Source organism: Poecilia reticulata, linkage group LG19 (assembly GCF_000633615.1).
Source record: "Poecilia reticulata strain Guanapo linkage group LG19, Guppy_female_1.0+MT, whole genome shotgun sequence".
Lineage (NCBI taxonomy): Eukaryota > Metazoa > Chordata > Actinopteri > Cyprinodontiformes > Poeciliidae > Poecilia > Poecilia reticulata.
The window spans coordinates 13,922,878-13,938,221 of NC_024349.1; the positions used below are offsets into that span (position 1 = coordinate 13,922,878).

General features: G+C 38.6%; 2 protein-coding genes across 2 annotated transcripts; both read right to left on the bottom strand.

Annotated features, from left to right (window-relative positions):
- Positions 1 to 169: 169 nt before the first annotated feature.
- On the bottom strand, positions 170 to 7,251 carry tvp23b (trans-golgi network vesicle protein 23 homolog B (S. cerevisiae)). Its single transcript, XM_008437179.2, has 7 exons — positions 7,151 to 7,251; positions 6,007 to 6,080; positions 4,898 to 5,042; positions 3,339 to 3,428; positions 3,040 to 3,165; positions 1,495 to 1,623; positions 170 to 1,407 (listed from the first exon to the last, which is right to left on the bottom strand). The coding sequence occupies exons 1-7, from the start codon at positions 7,157 to 7,159 to the stop codon at positions 1,381 to 1,383; spliced, it is 600 nt and encodes a 199-aa protein (XP_008435401.1). The 5' UTR covers positions 7,160 to 7,251; the 3' UTR covers positions 170 to 1,380.
- Positions 7,252 to 8,110: 859 nt separating this feature from the next.
- Positions 8,111 to 15,057, bottom strand: trim16 (tripartite motif containing 16). Its single transcript, XM_008437180.2, has 6 exons — positions 13,301 to 15,057; positions 11,410 to 11,505; positions 10,903 to 11,136; positions 9,919 to 10,090; positions 9,579 to 9,674; positions 8,111 to 8,919 (listed from the first exon to the last, which is right to left on the bottom strand). Exons 1-6 carry the CDS (start codon positions 14,003 to 14,005, stop codon positions 8,321 to 8,323), a joined length of 1,902 nt encoding a protein of 633 aa, XP_008435402.1. The 5' UTR covers positions 14,006 to 15,057; the 3' UTR covers positions 8,111 to 8,320.
- Positions 15,058 to 15,344: the final 287 nt, after the last annotated feature.

Genomic DNA, 15,344 nt, shown 5'->3' on the forward strand with positions numbered 1-15,344 from the left:
CGAGATGTGTTGTCTTTTCCGTATTAGAATCAATTATTTTTTGAAAGAACCCCAGACTTCATATAGTCTCGAATACAATTTTGGAAATATTATTCAAAATTTTTATTTTGTCAGTTACTGTACACTGAAATATTTATATATAAAGAAACAACTATGTAACATACTAAAATAGACACCAGAGGGCGTTGTTTTATTAAAAACTAAAGCCATTAAACCCAACAGCAGAAGACTAAGTTAAGGTTTCACAACCAGGCGGAGTCATATGCATTTTAATGCAATGAGTATTTGCTTATGGAAAAAGTTAAACTAAACACACACAAAAAGAAAGCACACCTTCACTGAAAATACACATGAGAACCTAATAAAAATGATCTGATCTCCATTAGGTTGATTATTTAAATCTAACCTTAAGTGTACAAAAGCACACTGTGGTTTTTATGGCATTAGATTGCGGAGAAAAACATTCACCTTTGATACTTTCATAAGGTTGAGCCTTTTAAAAACCATGCTGGATCATCAAAATGATAATAATCAAACACAAAGCAAAAATAAATAACTGAAAACTAAAAGAGAGCAGGTGTTACAGTGGCCCGAGTCAAAGCTCAGACCTCAACATAAATGAGATGCTGTGGTGGCACCTTTAAAGTGCTGGGCCGTAGAAAAAAAATCTGCAAATGTAATTAAAAACAAGCAAAGCTGCAAACCTTGTGTGTTTTTGTATCATTGCTATTCAATTTAAATTTATGGTTTAGAATTTAAATTTAGGGTTTTATTCTAAACCCTAAATTTAAATTTAGGGTTTAGAATAAAAACAAAGACAATGACAGTCTTTGTTTTTATTCTTTCCTGACATGCACATACCTGAACTAAAAGCAGGTTTACTTTTGTTTCTGGATAATAAAATTGCATAAATAAAAACAGGGAACTAGTCAGAAAATAAAGTCCCAAATGCATTTGCCCACAAGATATTCCACATAGTTTGTTTTACTTACATATTTACAAGGAATACTTTACACAGCCTGTTGTGCAAGAAAACTTCTTTACAAAACATCTGAAAAATTGCTTAAAGTTGCATTAAATTATTGAAAAATAAGAAACAAAAACACAAACTAAAGGTATATTTATGAGACTACAACACAAACTAGTCAGGTTAACATTGCAGGTTTTTGTCACTCATGTCTGAGGTGTTAGTAAAGAGTGTTTATTGCGCAGGTTCAGTTCCTGAAAAACAGCAACCAAAACCTCTGAATGAAACATGAAAATAACTTGGAGGATTTGAACATTAAATTCAAAACAAAACCAATGTCTTTAGTCCATTTTGGAAAGATTCCTGTCTCCACTTGTTCTACGATATTAGGAAAATTGCAGACGTGCAAAACTCTACGATTCCTCTTCTTTAGACAGCGTCTATGGATGACAAAAATATCAGTGCTACTTTAGAAAAACAACAGAAAAAGGACATCTTCAGAGTCATTTGATTTGAAGTCCCCTCACCTGTTTCAAGAACTGTCGGCCAAAATAATTAGTGGCCATGTTCTTTAGGCTGGTCTTTGCTCCCACTTTACACCGCACATATCCGTACAGATTAGCTCCTTGCAGCACCAAACCCATGATCACTACAGGCTGAAGAACAACACAGTCATGTCACTAATGGTTTAACAGTGTTAATGTCCACATTATTTCTTCCTTTGAGAATAAAAAGAATTTATCAAAATATTGCAACTTGTACTTTATACAGTAATTATACAGTGATCATTTTTGTACAGTGTAGGTCAGAGGTTTACATTCACTCATAACTGACATGAAAGTCATTAATTCTGGGTTTTAAATGATTTACTTGCAGTTGACTTTTTCAGGTTGGAATGATAACTTCAAGGAAATTTTAAAAAATGAAATAAAATTTGGTTCATACGTTTCAGTTCAATCCAAGTTTTCTCTCAATAACACAAGTTCAGAACTGTAGCTGCAGGTTAATATATATATATATATATATATATATATATATATATATATAGTTCATTCCCAGTAATATTTAGTTACATAATCCTTAAGTTGCACTGATGCTTCAAATACACACTTTCCTTAGCCATCAACAAGCTTCTGGCATCATTCTGGATGGATAACAGCCCTCTCTGCAAAATTGACAGAGTTCTAACAAACTAGGTGGTTTTATGACAGAGATCAAATTTAAATATCAGTTCATAAAATTTTAAGTGTCATTATCCATTTGATGAGTACGTCTGAACTGTTCTTGGAAGTTTCCCATGTTGGAACAACCAATTATGTCCAAGTTCAACGATCTAGTTGAGTCCATGGTTGTATTAAACTGACATCACTGTTTCATTGGCTTCAAGTTTAAGATCAGTATGAACTGGTGACTTTCCAAAGTGTTTTCTGAATATTCTGACCCAAAAGTGTCAAACTTCAGTTCTTGAGGGTCTGGTGTCCTGTAACTTTTAGATGCAGGACATCTAAAAGTCCTGCATCGATGACCCTTCTAATTTCCTTTCATCCTAGGGAGACAGTTTGGGTCAAATTGTTAAAAACTTGGACAAAGTTTGGTGTTCCAACAGGATAATAAACTCAAAACACATTAAAACTGGTTTTGGGAGGCCTTTATTAAACCTCCTGAATGGCATCTCTAAAACCCTGACCTCAAGCTTATTGAAACATAAACTATGATTAAATGGCACAAAACCGCATATTTAATGGGTGGATTTAAATGAGCTCTACCAATTGTGATTAAAAAGAGTGGTGGTCAAATATCAAGCCAGAATTCATTCAGGACCTGGCCTGTATAGTAATCAAAACATGATGTGGTTGAGATGCAACTTGCTAACGGACATTTATCCAAATATTACTGGGTCTGTAAAAAAAAAAAAAAAACACTTTTGAATTGCAGTCGTGTGTTATATAATCATTCCATTCCAAAAATAATGGCTTCAATGAATCCTAAAGGCCAAAAACTACTGACAATCATACATGATGGGTGGATGTGAACTTTGAACGAATCTGTATCTACTCCATGAAGCAACTTACCATCCATTTAATCTTAAATGAAAATAATGTGCTAAAGGCGAAGATTCCCCAGATGACCGGGCAAACTATCAGTCCAAGCCAGAAGATTCGGGACTCTGAATCCGACGTTTGCTGCTTCCCAGCACCCTGAAGGAAACAGGATATTCTCACAGTTACACCATCTGTGAATACCATAAGGGTCACTGACAGTAAACGGAGCCATTTATCAAACTCATATAGCCCCAGATGTCAGCATCATGAGAGGTTAAAGGCCTGGAAGTGAACTGGGTAAAACGGCAGAAAGAAGAGAAACCTCGTACCTTCCGCGACTCAAACACCCAGCGGCTTTGCCCGTCGTCATCCACCTGATTCCACCACCGCAGACCAACCATCAACCTGCCTGTGATGTTCTGGAAACCAACATTTCACACACAGACATTTTAACACAGTGAAAGAGAAAACACACTCTTCTGTTGGTGTGTCTCCACCGCTGTATTGAAACTGAAATTCTTGACATAACTTTAGTATTTCTTGGAAATCTAAGTCTCTAGAAACGGAGATAACTCTTACCAAAGTGAATCGAAGCCTTTCTTAAATGTGGTTGATAGTTTATCATTCTTAATCCTTGTTTTCAGTTCTTCAATTACGAGCAAAGGRATTCATTAATCACAGCTGATGATTTAGGTTAAGTAGGACAAACTCAGGTGAGACGTAAAAACTTCATTCTCTACAGATAAAAAGCATGCTTGGCTACAGCAGAGGAATGCAGCCCTCATTACAATGGTGCAAATCTAATTGTAATGTAACTCTGTCAAAATATCTGCTGAAAATGAGACTTTTGATGTCAAAGACAATAAGAAACCTTAACCCATTTTAGGCATTTCCTGCTTTCTATTTTCCCAAGAATAAAATACATATAAATACATACTAAACAAGTCTAACATGCAGCTTACCGTATTTTCCGCACTATAAGGCGCACCTAAAAACCTTCAATTTCCTCAAAAGCCGACAGTGCGCCTTATAATCYGCTGCGCCTTATATATGGATCAATATTGTGCCACAACAGGCCTAGCAACTACAGTAAGCAGCCGCCGACTCAATTTTCCCCCGTAGAAGAAGAAGTGCGCAGTGCATGCTGGGATAKTTGTCAGAACGCTGGTTTGTTAATAAAGTTTGATAATGCATTTAAAGCAAGGGGGGCGGAGGGGTGGGGGAAAAGAGACAGAGACTGCGGAGGCAGCGCTTCGGTTGGTCTGTGTTACCCAGAAAGCAGTTGGGCACAATATCGCAACACCGTGAGTGAAACAACGACTGGGGCAGCCTACTATATAAAGTACTCGGGGACCACTTCTTTATAAATGTGGATGTGTAAGAGTAYGGAACAAATTGGCAACCCAGACTGAACCATCTATGCGCCTTTTTTCACATATAAGGTGGTGCGCCTTATATGTGAAAAAAGTTTTAAAATAGGCCATTCATTGAAGGTGCGCCTTATAATCTGGTGTGCCTTATAGTGCGGAAAATACGGTAATTTCCCTTTAGAAACAACAAAGAAATTTTTAATTGAATTGCAGCCATAAGATTAGTGGACAGCCATGTACAGGAACTATTTTGGTTCAGCTTAACATAGATATCAACCAAATTATTTATAATTTTTGACAATTTAACAAATCTTCATTTTCTCTAATTTGATCAAAGAAAATTTGATTTACCACCAAGCTGTTTATCCAAAGCCTCTCAGCAAAGTGATGCAAAAAAAGTAGCATTTCTGACGTCTTTAGCATACAGAGGCGAGCTTTTATCCTCATTGATTACAGAAACAGAACATTTTATTTAACTACTTTAAAGCATAACCCTAGGACAGTAAAACAATGCCCACCTTTACAGTCCAGAAGTCACAGGAGAGCAGAAGGATGATCGTGACCATGGAGGCGATGAAACTTCCACTGACGAGCTCACAGAACAGGTAGACGAGCGTAGCGCTGACTCTGAAGAAGAGGTGGAAGAAGGATGCCACCGGATGCCTGCCACAGATTTATAGCACGATTACAGYATAATTTAAAATCTACTCACTCCATCCACTACTGCCAGTTACAGAAGATTATTTGTTTTGTTTTTTTTTGGGGGGGGGGGATCAAGATAATCTAGACAAGACATGGCTAAAAACTATTTTATTTCTAAGCTCAATAATGTGACCATGTAGGTAAAATTATTGACAACCTAACAACAAAGATGCAGAAATGGAATTCAGCAAGCCAGAGTGTCTGGAGAGAAAACTCAAAGCAATACAGCCTAAAAACATGTAGGATAATACTTTTGCAGATATTAAAAAATGACAGAAGCAGAAGGTGGTATTTGTGAGTGATCTGTTTAGAAATCAGCTGAAAGAAAAGCCACACTAAAACCATCACTAGACATTAAGGAGAAGCAGTCATTGACTGTAGATTAAGTTTGTGCAACACTTTTTCCTCAACCGAGGCCAGGAAAGACTCATCTRAAACGTTTTTTATGATGGTTAATACAGGAAAAGATCCATCCTGTAAAGCTGAGCTGCTATGCAAAAAAGTAATACTAACTGATGTAACAGCTTATTGAAAAGACTGTTCATGACTCAAAAMGTCAAGATGTAAATGACACAAAAAATTTGTTCTAATGTTTATGACTAATTTTTTTTTTCTTCTTGATACAAAAAAAAAATCTTATCTCTAACAACATAAGCTTTGTGTAAGTAAGCCAGAATGATCACCTGTTTGATAAATTACCATAAGTAGGGTGGAACATGTTTTATTCTTCTACTCCATTAAAAAAAACCAGCTCCGTAGAACATAAACTGTCGGTTACTATTTTTTTGTCTCCATAAAATGGCAAACAACTGACTCATTTGCCTGAATGCTGTATACACTGAAATAAAAAACTGTGACAATATTTGCTAGGTACACTCAAACACGCACACARAAAGTTAATCCCATCAGGACTCTGTAAACTTACTTGATATTCTTCTTTGACCTTTTCCCTGCATCCTCCTCGGCATCAAACAGAGACACGTCTTCATCATTGGTATCCTGAGGGATCAATAAGGAAGAGGCTTTATCCTTAGAGACACATTGTTAATTYGAAATAAAACTCAGACGTGTCCAAATGGACTGATCAGAGGTCACAAGAGTCTGAGTGAAAACCCTGTTGGAGCTGTACCTTTAACACACACCGTTAGGTGGAACTTTCTGCAGCTTGTAAGAGCACCTAAAATTTTAGCCTTGTTTTAAAAAGAAGGTCAGAAATCAACAGTAACATTTATCATTTTATTAAATGAGTTGTTTTCTGTAAATRAACCTGCATACCAACATGCAGTATACAACTAGAGCAAATAATTTTGATCCGTAAAATCTGAAAAATACTGACCAAAACTACTGCAGATACAAAGAAACTGGAGGGATCCCAAGATTTTGCTTTAATGTTGTAAATKAACTTTACAATTAACAAAGTCCTTTAATAAAAACACGACGYGCCAGTTTCCTAACTTTTAAGTGAATGTTAGCAATATTGGAGGTTTTAACAGCATTTTTATGCTTCCGTTAACCGCAATTAAAAATAGAGAACAAAAAACACTTTAATCTATCTTCTAATTGTGTATTACAAATACACAAATACACTTTAGTATATTTGTGTATTACAGAGAACAARCATGTTCTCTGTAATATAGAKAACGAATAAAGTATTTGTTCTCTATATTACACTGTCGTTGTCAGTGTAATATAGGAGAATGTTTTTTTTATTTGGCAGATGTGAAGCTAACGTTAGCCACCTTTCGCTGAAATACAGATTCTAGTTTTAAGACATTACTAAACATAATACATAACGTCGAGTACATTATAAAACATACAGACGAAAAGAACACACTTCACGGACTTAATACAAAATACAAGCAAATGTWGATTTCAGACAAAAATTTTCAGAACTTAACATGTAGCTGCTATGTTTAGCATGCTAAGACTATTAKCAAGTWAGCTGTTCGCCTTCACTGGAAATAAGAAAAAAAACKTTATCAACAGTTTTCTTCACAATATCACAGAACAAGCATAAACTGTGTGATATGTCTAAATTTAAATAAAATAAGTGAGCATTTTCCACTTACTGTTAGCATGATGAAGTTTAGCTCTTCCTGGTTACATAGTCTGTGACACGTCACATTACGTGACGCGTTAGTTACGTGMCTRACGCCACTACGTCAGTATGGAGGTTATAATATGCGAGCGAAAGCTTTTTGTGGAATGTGTTCTGCACAGTAAGTCAAAATCGGGTAAATTATTTGTTAATAATTAACAGTAGTAAATAGTGTACCTCTTTCTGACTGATAATTTCMCTCTCCTCTCTTCTGTACAACACAAAATAGATTTCAGCAGGGCTAAATGTCATTAGTATTAGCTTTTAATAAGCTACTGAATTTACAATTTCATTTTACAGTAGATGCAACCTATAAAAAAGCAACATACTTCGTGAAAGGCATGTGTAATCTGTTCACAGTGGTGAATACAAAACACACCAATTTAGGATTATATGAAAAACTGTACAATGGAGCAGCTTGCAGTGCTTTCTTTGTACAGAAAACTTTTCCATCTGCCTCCTTTTATGAACTATTACAATGACCGTTTCTGTTCACTTCTCCACACCAAGATTGAAATTGATGCTAGAAGCTATAGAAATTTGGAGCGGTAGAGGAATACTGAGAATAAAGATCAGAGACGGCATGGAGCAAGACTGAGAATATATGCGAGAAAGAGAGAAAGTGGAACAGTGAAGCCACATATAGTGAAGATGAATGAGTTTGAAWGAATGAGAAGAAAGTGAGGACAAAGCCGCATGAATGGAGACCAGTATTTAGGATGATTTATGACARAAGAACTAACAGGAAGATTTACAACATGGTARTGATAAATGCTGTGGTGTATTGTATCAAAGTTGCAAAGCTGAGATGGTTCAGATCAGTTTTTGTCATGTTAGAGTAACATGATGTGAAGCAAGGTTTGTTTATAGAWATAAACATGGCAAACTGAAACACTGATCTATGTGAACAAAGATTTCCTTTACTACAAACTGATAAGCAAAGTTTTTATTTCCATGCAAAACAGTAACAGAAAATCCTCCAGTAACAGTAGTCCCAAAGCCAAAACTATAATTTATAAACACAGGAACATTGATTTTCCAATTAAGCAAACAGGTTGAACATGTCAAAAGTTCCCACGTTTCCCTTTTTCAGATGTAATCATGGACCAGTTCAGTTTTTTTGAGGTRTTATTGTTTAGGATTATGAAACAAAAGGTCCATCTTCAGGTGAAGTAGAGGGAGAGGGGCTTTTCAGCGGTAATGGTTCCCCAGGAGCCACAAGAACTACAATATTATCYTTCTTGGGCAGGAAGAAAGCCGGATAAAGAGGCTCTAGAAACTGGGCCTGGTACTGGTGAAGGAGTGTTATGGTATTGTCCACCCCATAGAAAGAAAGAAGGCCTTGGGAATAGTCAACGTAAACACCAATTCGAGTGAACCTCTCCACGTTCAGTGGTGTCTCCTCGTCGCTGTGCCACGCCGAGTAGGTTCGCCCGTTCCACTGGAGACACCAAGAGAAGTTGTTTCCTGTAATGCAGCTGCTGCTCTCATCCCCCTTCCGGTCAATGCTCTTGTATGTGACCCCAACATGCGTGCCGTCACCGCTAACATCGACCTCAAAGTAGTGCCGACCTACATAGAAGCTTTCAGCAGCCAGGACCTGCCGATGGTTCTCAAAGCGTTCAGGAACATTGGGATAAGGATGCTGCCAGGGCGTGGTGTTGGTCACCTTCTTGTTCTCCTCAGTCAGGCGGAGGAACTTGTGGGCCGTGCTGGCATCGAAACTTACTTGAGCGGCATCTAGAAAGAAATGCTTAGCAAGTTAGTTGTTTTGCAAAATAGTTGAGATAAAGGGGCTGACAGAACAGAGCTTAGACTCTTGGGTAAATTCATGAACTATTTGTGTGTTCAAAATATGTGCAAGGCAGAGTTTACAAGTCCTACAAGTTTTCAAAGTGCACACAAACGGAGATCTGCCCTCCCAAAATATTCAACCAAAYTACACCACCATCAACAGTTATAAAAAATTGAATGACAGATTAAAAGGTATAACTAGCTAACCACAGTCTGTTCTATAGTTGGAATCTATAATATCATTCATGCTGCATATAAATGTAAGCAGGAAGTCTATATTATATAGGAAGTCGATATTAAATATTTGTCCATTCATTTTTCATTATACTAGCATGGTTAGTGGGGGCTGGTCTCTACTTCCAGCAGTCAAAGTGCAAGACATTATGTACATTTTGGAAAGACTGCCAGATCATCCCAGGGACATATAGGAAAGACCAACATAGATGYACACAYTTACACTGAAGGACAATTTGGAGTAGATAGCAATTCTAAATTGAATGTTATTKGACAGTGGGGAGAGAGCTGGATTTTGGAGAAAGTGAATTTCTTAACGCTAATGTGGTGTATGAAATCATAACTATGTACTCTGACTAAATGTCACTTACACTGGAGAAAGTCAGCACGCGTCTTTGGGTCGGGTTTGGATACGTCGTGCTTGGCTGCGGTATTCGATTGGACTGTTATCTTTATTCCTATTTCGTCTGAAACAAAACAACCAAAAACATTCCATTTAAGCAAGTATTCAAAGCCTCCGTGCTCCTAAAGATGATCTTATTTAAATAACGTGCAAAAACCAGTGACCTAGTTGTCATGCATCTTGCACTCAAGCATGCACCAAGGCATTCCTTAGCTAGAAATTCTTTGCATGTGTGAACACGCTCAAGCAGCCAAAGAAACATTTGATTGCACTGCGATTTCTCTGGTGCYAACTTTAGGTTTACTCACCATTGTTGCATTTTTCCTTGACCTTCTGAATGTATGTAGACACCAGCATGTCACAAAGATTGCTTGTGGACTCCTGGATCACCTGACTGAAGGAGTCCAAACAATCCTCCAGGCCAACGTAGATACCAGATAGAGAATTATCAGTGGCTTCTTTCTTCCACTCAGCATATTCCTGAGAAATAAAGAGCAGTTCAGAAATGAACAAGGCCTTCGGATGTTGAGGACTTCTGTCTTCATGGTTTCACCCATGAAGATTGGATAACTAATGCAGGAATTCAAAGACTTTAATGACACATTTTGTGTAAATATCCCTCAAAATTTTAAATGATWCCTGCTGACTTAAAAGGTCAATTCACTCTGRCAGTTTTAAACAATCTTCAATCTTTCACATAACGTGGTCAAATTTTTGTAAAGTTTAAGATTTATTTTTGTTCATCTCAAGCACATTGTCCAAACATTGRGGAAACTTGTCTGTCTTGATGGTGTGACGCATCTTTAAATATATGGTACTGAAGTTCAGTACAATTTGCTCATTCCACTTTGCTGTCCTTTTAAACTGCTGCTATCTAACTTCCTGTRGCACTTAGCTTTATTGGGTTAAATTAATGTCCTTCTGGTACCTTGCTTTGAGTGTGTCGTGGTTCATGAAGAAATTACTTCTCAGTTCATTTAAGTTGATATTGCTAATGAATAATTGTTATTTGGGTAGCTGTACACAATTGGATCAATTATCCACKGTGGCTACGTGCTAATTCAGGGAGAGTAATTGCTGAAGTCTGAAATTAATGCAGTCTGTTGGGTTTTTTTAGATGGAAAATTCAAATGAGAATGACAAACTGGTGGCACCGATTTATAACTGGGATAAAATTGGAACAAATGTAGTTGATTTTGAATCTGTCAATATGATCGGATTTACAATGTTCTTCTGTAAACCTACATTAATCAGATTTTTWAAATTATTTTTGTAAAGGTGCTTGACCTCACCTGCAGGAAATCTACATCATTTTTATTTTTGGACAGCTTCTCCGTTTGGGCCTGAGCTTTTTTCAGCTCTGTGCACTTCTGCTCCAGGTGAACCTGGATGCCATCGGCTTGCTTCAGCGCCTGGCTCTCCTCAGCCTCCAGGATCTCCGTCACCTCCTTCTTGGCCYTCTCCACCATCACTTGAAGCTCCTGGAACTGGCTCTCGATCACAGTTCGTACCTTTGTCACTGATTGCTGTGAAATATAACATGSAGAAAATGCAGTGAAGCAACACGGTGATGCGACATACCTACCCAACCTCAGAARGCAAATATTTGTTACYTCACTATCATACAGCTACTACACTGCTACTCTGACCTCACAGAGAAACCTGTTTTTYCAGGGCGGCTTCGAAACTTTTACACCAAAAAYAGCTGCTTCACCCATATATTTAACAAATCTATTACGACATGTTTTCGTCATACACCCTGTGAATCATTTTACAGATTAGTCATGTGTTATTTTTACCTCGATAGAAACTCTGTTGTCTTGGAGTTTGCTGATGGCGTTGTCTCCTGCCGTAACCATCTTCATCATCTGCRTCTGTTTCTCGCTGACCTCTTTCTGTGATCACAAGAAGGAAAACAGATCTGAGAAAGTCTCATCAAAGCCGTGATACAAGCAGTCATACTGAAAATATGCAGACGTAAACATGTAGACATTTCTTTCTGGTTTTCTCCATTCTGTTGCGGTGTGACTTCATGTAACATCTCTCTAATACACATTTCTTTCAAAACTTTCATTCATTGAAAATCTAGCAAGACGTGTCGAAATTCCTCAGGCAGGTCCAGACGACTCAGAGGAGATCAAGCTACTCCGAGATTCGTCTCCAAAAAGATTCAGACCCCGAGGGAAACCGTAATCTCAGTTTCCTTTTCTTGAGTAGGCATGCCCTTAAAAGTTAAAAATGTATTAAACTAGTGCAGAAATTCATTGCCTGTGGAATTTGTTCTGTAAAAGGGGCCCAACACAGGAATGGCATGGCAGTGACACAGCAGCCAGAAGTCTGAAAGGGCTTTGATATGTTTATCAAATTCATTTTTARTCCTGATTTGAGGAACACAGAAGTTCCAACTAGCAAACAGTTAATATTACGAGTACATTTAGTTCTTTAAATTTAGGTTAAGAGGTAAAAAAAAATGTCTCTAAAATGATAGGGACAACAATTCACACATTTGTATTCTATAGGTCATCTTTCAAATATGTATATTGTGGGGAAAAGATAAGTGTCGTAAAACCCATCACCCAAAACATCACTACTTATTGTCATCGTATAATTCCAACCCCACTTCTATCGTCATCCTCTTCTCTAAAAAGCTTCAGAACGGAGATGGCGCAGAAATCAGCTACCCCAGAAGAAGAAGCTTCTCACCTTAATCTATTCTGCTAATACAGGAATGTCATCAGAGGCCCATGTGCAAGATCTTATTTTTAAATATCACATGGCCATCGGTGAAGGTGGACTAGTATATTGAAGCTTTACCTTTCAGCTGGTTATCTAGCTGGATTCCCCAGGCCAACAATTATAGACTTTAAGGTGAGAGGACCAGAGAAAACTTCACACCTTGCCTAGAAAAATGAAACCAAGAGCCCCTCCTGGAGCCTGATCTGGATAAGGGGGCTTTAAATCCTTGGATTTCTTCTGGCTGTGCACAACAACAGGGAGTCTCTTTCCTGTGACTCTAACCCCCCACCCAGAGAAACTTTAAGATATGGTGTGGGAGGGGGGGCTGTGCAGATTTCGGGCATCTTACTCTGGTAACAATCCATGCAGAACATTGAGAATAAAAAGTATCTTTTTTCGTATCTACTGATAACTGCATCATCACCTTTCTCCCCGTTTCTCAAACGGGAAATGTAATTGTTTTCTCTTCAATAACAGCTAATAAACAGTTTGAGGTTTTGCAACGCCACCATGTGAGAATAAAAGGTGTCTGTAGGAATCTGACTTAAGCTGAGGGTCGGACATAGAGATATCTTATGGCCTTCACAGCGGACACTGAGATAGGATTACTGTTGTGATTAGAACAAGTGTTCCCTGATGAATGGGGAAGTTTAGAAACAGATGTGTTGTTAAATCCTACTTCTTCTTTACCATGAAATGTTTGAAGGAATTTTTCAGTTCCTGTATTTAAAGTTCTCATTTTTATTTCTCAAACTATAATGAAAAACCATCTAACACACTAAAATGCAACAAAGCATGGTAGTAGCTTTTGTTTTCTTTTTTTTTTTTCAAACAATTGGGATTGGGATCCATTTAAACTCCCATGTTTTATTGAGAACCAATTTTTACAGTTACCATGTAGAATTTAATCTTAATTTAGTCACAAATCCTGGAGATTTAAAGATGGTCACTTGCCTCCATCTGTCTCCGAGCCTCCTCCACAGGGGCGGTCTTGTGACCTCGGTGCTCCTCTTTCAAGCAGTCTTGACAGATGCAGCAGGCATCAGCGCAGCAGAAAAGCTCCAAGGGCCACTTGTGACTCTCACAGGTACGCCTCTCAATGTCCCTGAGCGGCTCCACCAGCCTGTGGTTCTGAAACTTTGGGTTCTCCAGGTGAGGCCGAAGGTGGGCCTCGCAGTAGGACACCATGCAGGTGAGACAGGACTTCAAGGCCCGGCAGGGGGTTTCGATGCAGGAGTCACACACCACATCATTGGGACCCAGTGGCTTCTCCTTTGCTTCCTCTGGTTCTGGTCCCTGGTCTGTCTGTGGCTCTGGCTTTGTCTCACTCTCTACCGGGGCTTTGGGAGCCTCAGACTCCATCAGCTTTCTTTGTACTTTAACTTGCTCCACAGTCTCTGGGTCTTGACTTTGCTTTTCTTTGGTTTTCTCAGGAGAAGCAGCAGCTGTTCCATTCTGCTTAGGCCCATTGTCAGGAGCTGGTTTGACAACAGGACTCTGAAGGCACTTTGGACATCCTTTAGTTTTGTCTCCTTGACAGGACTCGCAGACGGAGTGACCACAAGCTGTGGGCTTACATTCGCTCAGCTCACCTGAGCAGACCCCGCACAGGTTCTGCTGTTTGGGARCAGCTGCCTCCACCGCTGCTGGTTCTGCCATGTCTCTGCCTGCGTGCTTCTCTCCCAACCCTCAGAAAATAACAGGCTGAGCCGCTTTTATCAGCTCTCAGTTCCCGGTTCAAACTGAAGAGCATGAAAACCACACCTTCATTCAGGGCTCATAGTTTCAGTCTAAAAGAAACCTCCCACTAAACACTCACATGCAAACTTACACCCACAGCCCTCGCCTTTGTCAGTGGGTGGAGCTCACAATCCAGCAACAGAAGCCCCACAACATCTGAGAGCTTCATTTAGCTTTGAAGAAAAAGATCAAAGACTATGGTCAAATTGACTAGGGACTTATGACATTGTTCAACTAAAAAATGCGACTGCCATGATGCGGGATGTTTCACCGGGCCTGCTGAGGAATTTAACAGACTCAAATGTCTGCTGCTTAAAAATCAAGAGCAGATGCAAATACCGAGTCTCCCAGGAATTTGAGTTGATCCGTGCTGCCACCAAGTGTCCAGCAGTGGTGTGGCCATGATTTTTCCCAAGTCAATTTCTGCTCTAAATCCATAGTCTCATAATGAACAAGTTGATAGATGACATCATTGTGTTTGTGAACTGCTTTGTGTTCATTTATGTAATTGTTGTCCGACTCCAGTCCCCAGGCATCGGTGTCCTGCGCGCGTGAAATGTGTCCCTGCTCCAACACAGCTGACTCAAATCACTGAATCAGCTCCTGAAAGACACCACTGACTTGGACTGTGAATTAAACCAAACAGATTTCCCTTTGAAGTGCTCTTGTACGTCGTCGTCCTGTTTTCACAAATAGTCTGAAACAGTATGGCGGAMAATGTTACAATAAGGTGTGACTTTAATAATCTGATTTTCATGTTATGCTATGTCTTTATTTTATGAGTGTTTATGAACTCTCACCAATTAACTTGTCTRGGTTGCATACCCAAGGTTAGATGTCGTTTTTTGCAGCTGCTYGGGAGCCAGACTGTCTCTCCAATGTTTAGAATTTCTTGTTCTTGCTATAAAAGTAAGATGTTGTCTGCCTCTGTCTTACTTTAATYTGACCTGTCCATGACTATTTGATCTTGTAGCTCTTATGTAMATGGTATAAAATAAACCCAGCGSTGATTTTCACCTAACATTGGTTGGAAAWAWTTTTTTTCCACAACAAAGGTGACCAATTTAAGCCCTGTATACACCTCTATAAATGTTGTTTTCAGTAATTTTTTTTTGTTTGTAACCCAGAATGTAATAAAATGTAAAATTCAAACACTCATTACAGGCTTTAACACAAAGGTCATACCTGAAGGTGGTAAAAAAAGAACTCAAATCAAAACATTTACGCCAACATTCATAAGTCAATATTTCTCACTGAC

Coding starts and splice junctions, on each gene's coding strand:
- tvp23b (XM_008437179.2), bottom strand. Junction 3,429..4,897: donor GTGACTTCTGGACTGTAAAG/GTGGGCATTGTT, acceptor GTTGGTTTCCAG/AACATCACAGGCAGGTTGAT. Junction 3,166..3,338: donor GGGTGTTTGAGTCGCGGAAG/GTACGAGGTTTC, acceptor TGTTTCCTTCAG/GGTGCTGGGAAGCAGCAAAC.